The sequence below is a fragment of the Gastrolobium bilobum genome, unplaced genomic scaffold, assembly GCF_033153095.1.
Source record: "Gastrolobium bilobum isolate Gb01-03AN ecotype WA unplaced genomic scaffold, APGP_CSIRO_Gbil_v1 utg15846, whole genome shotgun sequence".
In the NCBI taxonomy this organism is placed as follows: Eukaryota; Viridiplantae; Streptophyta; class Magnoliopsida; order Fabales; family Fabaceae; genus Gastrolobium; species Gastrolobium bilobum.
The window spans coordinates 33,821-44,547 of record NW_026897934.1 but is presented as its reverse complement, the minus strand read 5'-3'; the positions used below and the strand labels follow the sequence as shown (position 1 = coordinate 44,547).

Genomic DNA, 10,727 nt, shown 5'->3' with positions numbered 1-10,727 from the left:
ATTTATTAATTTAATATTTACAAAACATCATGTTAGAATATAATTAAAAGTAAGAAAACAAGAATAAAAAAATATTTGAACATAAAAGTTTGGTAATTATAATTCTTTATATGCGATTATAATTTATTGAATAATGAAAATATATGAATTATTATTATCTTTACTCTTTTTGTTTTCTTATTTATATACACATTCATTCGAATTATTTATAAATTTTTAATGTTAAGTTTATATAACTTGTGTTTAACACATTTATGTAATCAAGTCACAAGTCTAAAGTTTTAATTAAGCTTGTTTGTTTAATAAAACAAAAGGAAAAGTTCATAAACTCTCGTATTGTTTACTCTTTTATCACTTACACTCATTATTTTTATTTTTATTTTGGTAAGCTATTATTATGTTTTATTTCTTATCAATGACCCCCTGTGATATTTTTTTTATCCAAGATCACATTTAAGTATTTAACACTGTTAGTAATTAAATGAACTTAACTATTTTACCCTTGTGGTATTTTTTTCATCCTAGTCCTCTCGTGGTATTTTTTTAATCTGCTAAATAGATGGAACACGATCATATTTCTTTTGTTTGGATACTGTCTGAAACCTATTTTTGGGTGCAGGCTTCACTGAGGTAGTTTTCTTTTTTATTAGAAGCCAAGAACTTTTGGGGTTAATATAACTGATGGATCTCTGATTTTTGTCCAATAGAAACATAAGTTGACTTCCGATCCTGCATAAAGTTAAATACTTATTTGCAAGCTCTTATATATGTGAATAGAGCTTACTATATGTTTAACCGGTATAGTGTTTGTTCAAAATACAGAACCTTCCTATATTTAATTTGGTGTCTCAAATTTCTCATAGGGCGCGTTTGGTTTTGGACAATTTTTTTTACTGAAGAAATAGAATTACTAGGAATATGGTCAGTGGCGGAGCCAGGGTTTCATTTTAGCTGGGGCCAAAAAATTTGACACATCAAATTATCAAAACATTTATCGTAATTACACAAATTTATTAGGAAAAAAATTTACCATGAATTCTAGCATGTTTATCTAAATTATTTACTAAATAATGTCACATAATATTGAAAATTCAAATAAACAATAGACGACTATTATATATCAAAGCAAAGATAAAAAAAAAACTAACCTTTCCGGCAAGCATTCCAAACAAAAGAATCACACTTTTCTTCCACAGCATAATAAGTAATGAACAAGCATTGTCCTAAGGATATAAATACACACAAATATTATAACAACATTTAATAAGTAATTTAAAATGTAATAAAATAAATGCATACCTAAAATTGTAAACGACGCTCTTTTAAACTGACGAAATCTTCAAGAATAGAATCTGTAGTAAAAGTTTCAGCAATCTCTCTTTCAATATACAAAACCAAATTATTTGCAAGAAAGTCATCATCCATTTTGTTTCGAAGCCTTGTTTTCACAATTTTCATTGCTGAGAATACACGTTCACCACTTGCTGTTGAAACTGGTAGTGTTAAGATAAGACGAATTAGCCTATCCACCAAATGATAGGAATTTGACTTTCCTGTCTTAGCTAATCCTTGACACAACTCAGAAATTGAAGATAAGTTTTGAAGTTCTGAATGTTTTGGGATGTCCTTGTGAAAATGCTTCAATTGACAATTCAAAATAATTCTCTCTTGCTCAGAAAAATCAAGAGGATAGTATTTCTCTGCAAGGCTGCAAATATCATCAACATTAAATGCTTTGTAACCATTCTTCGGATCTAATGAAGAGCTAAGTGATAAAAGTTCCATTGTTTGCTCATTAAATCTTCTATCTAACTCTTGTAATTGAAAGTCAATGGTTGAATTAAATATATCAAAGTGATAGTGATGCTCAATAGTTATTTGATCATGCTGTCGACGACCACGACCTTCAATATATTGAGTATCAAGATCTGGAACATCTATTTCATGAAGCTTGGAGAAATTCACAACACTTTCAAGTATTCTTTTCCAACCATCATCTCGTAATTCTTGAATAAGTTCCTTTGTACTTGAAACTAATTGTATAGCATTCAAAATATCTTGAGATTTTTGTTGTAATGCTTGACAAAGAATTTCAGTGATGCCCATGATCTCCTTCATCAAAAGTAAATTAAAGATAAACTCAAAAGAAGTGATCATCTTATAAGTTGCAGTAGCATCTCCTCTTTGAGAGTAATTTGAGCCTTCACTACGAATTTTTTCAAGGACTGAACACGATTCATTATACCCTCGTTGAAGACTACATATAGAATAAAAATGAGAACCCCATCTAGTATCACTAGCCCTCTTTAGTGTACCTACTTGGTTAGAACCTGTCCCAGTTTCGAGCTCACCAATAGCCTGCAAACGTTCAAATTCAGAAATTTGGGCAGCTTGGAATTGATCATGACGCTTAGAAGAAGCATTGATAATATTAATGATGAAATTCAAATTCTGAAAGAATTGATAAACAGAAGAAACTTCCTTAGAGGCAGCAATCAAGGCTAATTGTAATCGATGAGCAAAACAATGCACATAATAAGCACAAGGACATTCTTTAAGAAATAATGCTTGCAATCCATTCCATTCACCACGCATGTTACTAGCACCATCATATCCTTGGCCACGGATATTCTGAATATCAAGACAATGATGCGAGAGTATTTCACTAATAGCATTTTTAAGTGTCATAGAAGATGTATCTTGAACGTGATAAAGATCAAAAAATCTCTCTTTAATGAAACCATCTTTGTCAACAAATCTCAAGACAAGAGCCATTTGTTCCCTTTTGGATTCATCACGTGCTTCATCCACAATAATACAAAACTTAGAGTCCCCAATATCTTTGCAAATCTGTTTTCGCACTTTGTTTGCGAGAACATATAAAATCTCCTTTTGTATTTGAGGTGAAGTATATTTGGCTGTCAATGGAGCATTCATTAGAACAACATCTGCGACATTTTCATTGTAAGATGCCAAAAGTTTGATCATTTCAATAAAATTACCACTATTTCTTGAATTAATAGTCTCATCATGCCCTCTAAAAGCACATCCTTGAAAAGCAAGCCAACGGGCAACATCAATTGAAGTCTTAACACGCAACCTATTTTTTTCAATTTGTTGGGAGCTTTGAGCATGCATAACTTTATCAATATGGCAAGACTGATTCATTAAATCTACACATGAGACAAGTGCATTAGTATGTAGTGAACAAGGATCATCTCCCATGTGACTTAGAAAAGCACAATTCTTTCCACCATGAACTTTTTTCCAAGTATTAAAACCTTTGATTGTGAATGCATCCCAACCATGTCGCCCACCGGCCTTTGTAGTGAAAAGATAACACGGTAAACAAAATGCAGCATCTATAGAAGGTGAATACTCAAGCCACGAAGAAAAATCTTTGAACCATGAAGCTTGAAAACGTCGAGGATGCTTTTCCTTTGAAAATGGGTAGGAGCATTGAGGTTGATATGGCCCAACCATTAAATAAGCTCTCCGTATCTCATCGACTTCATTAGCTGAATACTCCCAAATTGGCTTACGTTTGCCTGGATCACGTTCAAAAAATTTATTTCTCACTGTAATAATGTCATCAGTATGTTCAATTCTGCGACACTTGGAAGGAGGTTGCTCATGAGAAGGTGCATCACTTTCAGAAATTATGTTTGTAGGAGCATCACTTGATTTACTTTCAGAGACTACTTTCTTTTTAAAGAATACATTTATACTTTTCTGTTTATCCTTGCCCATACTTTTTCAACCTACATGTTAATTTGTAGTTAGACATTTTGTAAAAGTCATTGTGATAATAATTAAGTCATAACTCTTAAGCTCAATATGAAAAAAATAAGGAAAGTTGCTCCATCTAAAGAGAGTGGTTAAGAAATCTGGAAGAGTATAAATATATCGGATAAGAAGTTAAGCCGATAGCTAGCTTCACCAAATCTGGGTCACATGCTATGTCCACGTGAGTTGCTCCCCCCTATAAGCACATGGCATTATTAAAATTCTGCAAGCCTGAGATAATCTTCAAAAGAAGTCAAAGGCAGAATTAAAACATGAAATGGGTGTATATTATAACAAGAAATTAAAACACTTATCAAAATGCATCCCATAAAACATGAAATTCTAGGTTGTATATTAGAAAATTATAGAACAAGAAATTCTATTTAAGTGGTTATATCTTTTGTCCTCAACAGGATTGGCCTTAAGAACTCTGATTTAAATATGGGGCAATTATATTTACCATCAATTTTGGGTTACCATAGATCAATCCTAAATCTACCTCTACCTATTTTATCACCTTATATTCATTCTGTAACTGTTGACTTAAAACTAGTCTAATGGTAACCAAACTGATAATAAAAATAATCACCCCAAATTGGTGGCAACTGTTAAAGTATAACCCACCCACACCTTTCACCCCAAATCAAACCTGGATTATCAACAAAAGTCGCAAAGGGTTTGCAATGGGTGTGCACATGGATGTTTGATTGAATAACTTAATAATGGCTTGCAGTGAACAAGGAAAACCTCATGTTTTACTTGTTTACACAATCTTGTCGTTGTGGACTTGTGGTGCACTATTTTCAACCATGTTAACATCAAATAAACATGCTAAAGACACTATACATAATACATACAGAGAGAAAAACTACATTTTTGGTGAAGAAAATCAACATAATGACAACATAGAATAGAAAAGCAAAAAAAAAAAGGATTTTGCTATATACCTTGAGAGCTCTTCATTTGGAAATCCTTCAAGACAGATTCTTTGGAGGATGAGTAGAGCTCTGGAGTCTGGACAATGGCGAGAACACGAAGACGCTGCGCTGGGGTTTCCAAGAAGGGGCCAAAATTTAACTTTTAAAAGGGATTAAATAATAATTAATTATATAAATATATATAATAATTTTTTTTTTTTAAAGTAAGCAGGGGCCCGGGCCCCATCTTGCGACTAAGTGGCTACGCCACTGAATATGGTGGGGAAGTAAGTTAGGTAGAAAAGTTAAAAAAAAGTTTTGGTTGGACGAAATTTTACCCAAAAAATTGGGTTAAATATATTAAGTCTATGCTTGGTTGAAGATAAAATTTTGATGGAAAAAGAGAATGAAATTACAAAATAACCCTTACTATATTTGAATGAGAACAAGTATCGCTTAAATCAGTGGTGGAGCCACGTTGTAGCCAGTCGTTGCCTTGGCACTGGCTTATTTAGCCACGTTCATTTAGCTACACTTAAAACGTAGCAAATCCTGTTTAAATTTTTTTGAAAATTAGCCACGTTTTGTTCGTAGCCATAGAACCGTAGCCATTTGGGCACTACCTGAATTTTTTGGCACTTGCTAACATGTCATGCTGGCTCCGCCACTGGCTTAAATAAAATAATGGTTAGGGTGTCGTTCGATATCAGTTGTGCCAACGTCAATATTCCTCTTACCTTCCATATCTCTGTCTTTGTCATTAGTGTTTCCATCGTTAGACATTATCAAGGTTCATGATTCAGATTGTAGCCACATTTTGTGAGGATGTTTTGAATATATGCAGGTTTATTTCAACTTTTTTTTTTCTGAAAAATAATGATTTCTTTTTCAAAAGCCCTTTTAAGGAGTTTTAAAAATAAACTAATCCAAATCATCTAGCTAGGCTCGAATGTACCCACCACCCAGCTAGGCTCGAACAGTTAATTTGATTTTCGATTCTTTTTACTTTGTTTCCTATTACCAATGGATATCCCAAACACAATGAACAACCCCTATTTTAGACTTGCTCAAAATAACGCATCCAGTGTACCCAAACATAAGTTTTTCTTCTCTTAAACCATTCTAATATTTCTCTATCCAAGATAGCAGCAGAATATACTGTAGTTGTGGCCCTAACTCTTCCACTAATGGTCACCCTTGACTTCAGAAGACGATGAATACGTCCAACTAGGAACTGTATCAAAACATGTACAAGTTGAAACACCAGAGGAAATGAAACGTATTACAATTACCATACTAACAAACAAAAGATTTCAAACACAAACTGTTGTTCATCATGATCTGAACCAATACACCACAAATTTCTCCATGCCTAAAAATGGAAGATGAGCGGTTGCAGATATGTACTCAGGGGTGCTGCTAAGCAAATTTATCTTTCTTCGCGCTATTTAGGTTAGATGAGGGTATTTTGGTCTGCATTTGCTTGCCCTTCTTGCCATTTAGCCGGTTAACTACAAATACCACCTCCAAGTCATCTTTTCAAACAGTGACTTCTACTTCAGTTTTACAAGCATTTCACAAACGCTATGCAAAATATGGTAGCTGGGGAAATATTTCAAATCTCTCTACCAAACATGGACTACACACTTTGCCAAAGTCAGATGCATAGGAAAATATTTGAATAACTTGAACCAAACACCCCCTTAAGTATTTTTGACATATTGTTTTCTGCTGACTACCACTAATTTTTTTTGAAAATGAGGGAAAGAAATTAAGACATGTTACATAATCTTGGGTAAACAACACCCATCAAATCCCTATTTAAGAGATTCCTACACTTAGGTGGTGGTTCCTGAAGGATGTGTACGCTCCAGTCCGTCCATTTGCTGCCATAGGAAGCCCGCATGTTTGCTACCATATTACCTTCTCTATAGGTGTGGTTGATCTTGGTCATCCATTCCTTATGCAGCAATGAATGAATCTGATTAATAAAGGGAGCTATTGGGTGGTGCTCACTGCAGTTCTCTCGGATGAGATGAATGCCAACTTGGAAATCCCCTTCAATCCAAACTCTTATGAGTCCCAAGTTCTAAGCTATTTGAATGCCATTGAGGAGACCCCAAACTTCTGCTCTTAGAGCTGAGCCACTACCTAGATTTTTGCTGAAGCCAATGATCCATCTACCAGTATCATATCTCATAAACCCTCCACACCTAGAATGAGTTCCTCCTCCACTGCTAGAACCACCTACGTTAAGTTTAAACCTCCCGTAAGTTGGGAATTACCATCAAACAAAGTGTTCCACCCTCTCATGTGTAGGAATAACACTAACTCTCATTTTAAGCCCCATGTCTCTAAAGTTAGCTATATAAATTTTGGCTTTTCTGATCACTGATTCTTGATTGTAAATTTTCTAATTAAAGACGAAATAATTCCTAGCTTTCAAGATGTATCAAGTCGTAACACCAAATAACAGATCTCATTCCCAAAGAGCATATAAGATGACTTTCGAGCTAATATTAGTCAGAACCCAATCTTGGAGGCTATTCTCGAAAAAGTTAGGTTTGGTGTTCTGGTGTAAGACATGTATCCAAACTTCTTGGCTTCACATGTAATCTTTTAGATCATAAACCAAATCTTATGGGGCAGAGTTGCACCTGGGACACAATGTGCAAGTAGTTAGATGTCTCTGAGCTCTGGCCACGTTGGTGAGGAGGTGGTCACCCAAAACCTTCAAGGGGAAATTTTTGATACATGTAGGTCCTTCCGTTTCCACGATCTGGCAACATCAGTCCCTCCCTGAGTGTTAGAGACTTGCAGAAGGCAAAAAGTGGACTTAACTGAGAATAAGCCATTGCTGGTTTCACCCCATGTAACTAAATCATCATCATTATGGGAGTATGGTGGCATTATATTGGCTATAGCTTCACAAGAGTGACTAGATACGAATTGGTTAATTAGATTCCAATTCCAGCCACCAACATTCCCAACAAATTATCAACAGTCCAATCCATGATCTCTGCTGGTGTTGTGAGTAGGTCTTGCAGTTGGACACCAATACCATTATTAAGCCAACGATCTCTCCAAAAGCTAGTGTTCTTACCATTTTCAAGTTATACTTTGGAACCCGATATTACCTTAGGCCAGACTGTAAGAATTTCTCTCCAAAGGTTGGAAGCCAGCTGGGTTTGTTTAAGAGAATGAATCAAGTCATTCCCCACGTCATATTTATTCCTTAACACTTGAACCCACAAGGAATGTTTGGGTTAGAATCCCATAGCGCACCTTCATCAACAAAGCCTGATTCATGCCTCTCATACTCCTGCATCTGAGCCCTCATTTATATTTACTTTGACATATTTGGTTCCAATCAAATGTATGAATTTTCCTTGAGCCACCTAATGATCCCCATAAGAAATCTCGAGAGAGCTTTCAATCTCATCACACGTCTTGATATGGAGAAGGCATAACAACATAGTATATGTAGGTATCGAAGCTAAGACAGAATGAACGAGAGTTAAGCGAACAACAATAGATAAAGATCTTTTTTTCCAGTTAGATAACTTCAAGTCCATTTTTTGAAGAATATAACTGAAACAAGTAGCATTAGCACGTCCATGCAGTAGGGGGACACCTAAGTATTTCCCTAAATCAGAGGTTATAGAAACCCCATGCCATTTGATATTTCTGAGGCTCTCAAGTGATTAACATTTTTCGAAAAGAAAACTCTCATCTTCTCATTACTGATCTTCTGACCAGATGCTTGGCAGAAATAGGTTAGGATCTTGCCAATTAGAGTTGCTTGGTCTAAAGAAGGTTCTACAAAAAGAAGAAGATTGTCAGCAAAAAATAAATGGCTAATGGGAATGCTTTCTTTTTTAGGATCACAGGCTTCCACTGATTCTCGTTCACAACATGCATGATCAAATGTGCTAATCTTTCAATGCACAAAATGAAAAGGTACGGAGAGAGTGGGTTTCCCTGCCCAATTCCACAAGTGGGAACGAATTCTCTAGTAGTTGATCCCTCCCAAATGACATTTATAGAGGAGTTAGAAACACATCCCATTATCAGTTTTATTGCTTCAGATGACAACCCAGCTTCTTTCAAAGTTAGTTGGAGGAAGTTCCAATTAACTTTATCGTAAGCTTTCTCAAGATCAACCTTGATATCCATTCACCCTCTGCGACCCTTCTTCAATTTTATAGAATGCATTATTTCCAAAGCGAGGATAATGTTATCTGTACCGTTCTTTCCTTTGATAAAGCTACATTGGATAGGTAGGATAAGAGAATTCAGGTAAGGTCTTCTCAATTTGCAAGGATTTTTATGACTGCTTTAAAAATCACATTGCATAAACTAATTGGCCTAAGCTTATTTACCGAGTTTGGATTATCAACCTTTGGTATAAGACAAAACAAAGCTTTGTTAACAAGACATTGTTGCACCGTATCTTCAAATACATTTTTGATGAAGTTGCATACAAACTACCTGATCGTGTTCCATTGAGAATGGAAGAAGAAAACTTGAAAACCGTAGGGGCCAGGGGCTTTAAATGAGTTCATTCAAAAGATCACCTCTCTTATTTCCAAATCAGTTGGCATAACATGCAGCTGGGAAAAAGATGGACTGGTGATGTTGGGGAAGCATTGTACAAAGGGAAACGAATGATGGAGGTACCCTCATTCTTATAAATCTTCTCAAAGTAACCAATCACCATATCCTTGAGAGCCTAAGGTTCATCAATCCAGTTACCGTTTTCATCTTTGAGGGTAATAATCTTGTTCCTGCACCTATGGGAAAAAAAGGCAGCGTGATAAAATTTAGTATTCTTATTCCCATTCATTAACTAATCACTTCTGGAATGTTGGAACCAAATGACCTCTTCCTATGTGTAAATTAGATTCAGTTCCTCCTATAGTTTTCTCCAAAGAACTTCCAACATGATACTAAGATGACTTTGAAGCTCCTCGTCCAGTTTGATGATGTGAGCATGAAGACGATACTTACGATACAAATGGGCTTCGAAGTATGTGTTATGCCAGAGAGCAACTTGATCCTGAAAGTTCATACTAGTAATACTCTAAGCCCATTTGCGTTACAGGTGTTAGGTTAATCTTTAATTTAAATAAAATAAAATAGAAATATGAAGGGTTTTGTTTTGGTTTATGGTGTGTCCCTAGGCATATGTTAGTGGATATTTAATATGTTCAGATTTCCTATGTTAGTCATTATTATTCTTAATCATTTGATGTTGCTTATAAAAAGCACGTTGTAACTCTTGAAAAGTGGCTTGGTAGAATCAGTAATACAATATAGGTATATTCAGAGAATTGTGTGTGTATCTTGTGTGTGAGAGAAACAGTATTAGGACCTGTGAAAATATCAAATTGGTATCAGAGCTTGAGCCAATGGAGAATATGAGTAATGGTCTGCCAGTGCCCCGCCTGACAAAGGTGAACTATGAAAACTGGAACATCCAAATGAAGGCTCTTCTAAAAGCCTATGACAGTTGGGGGTTAGTTCAAAATGGGTTCGTAGAACCTGAAACAACAGAAGGATATTCAGCAAATCAACTCAAGCAGTTGAGTGCGACGAGAACAAAGGATGCAACAACACTCTTTATGATGTTTCAAGCTGTTGAAGAAAGCGGTGGTATTGAGAAGATTGGAGACGCAATAACGGCAAAGGAGGCCTGGGACATATTGGAGACAGTCTACAAAGGCGCGGACCGTGTTAAGCAAGTCAGACTTCAAACTCTTCGAGGAGAGTTGGAGGGGATGAAAATGAAGGAGACCGAAGGAGTGTCGGACTTCATCACCCGGGTTCGGACCGTTGTGAACCAGTTGAAGAGGAATGGAGAGGCATTGGCCGACTCCAGAGTAGTAGAAAAGATTCTGAGGTCGTTGATAGACGACTTCGAGAACGTGGAGTGTGCAATCGAGGAGTCCAAGGACTTGTCTACGCTCTCTGTTGACGAGCTAGCAGGTTCCCTTGAGGCGCATGAACAGCGCAAGAAGAAAA

General features: G+C 35.8%; 1 protein-coding gene across 1 annotated transcript; it reads right to left on the bottom strand.

Moving 5' to 3' along the window:
- Positions 1-1,299: 1,299 nt before the first annotated feature.
- On the bottom strand, positions 1,300-3,750 carry LOC133311541 (uncharacterized). Its single transcript, XM_061512590.1, has one exon. The coding sequence runs from the start codon at positions 3,748-3,750 to the stop codon at positions 1,300-1,302; it is 2,451 nt and encodes an 816-aa protein (XP_061368574.1).
- Between the last annotated feature and the right edge of the window lie 6,977 nt (positions 3,751-10,727).

Coding starts and splice junctions, on each gene's coding strand:
- LOC133311541 (XM_061512590.1), bottom strand. CDS start 3,750: ATGGGCAAGGATAAACAGAAAAGTATAAATGTATTCTTTAAAAAGAAA.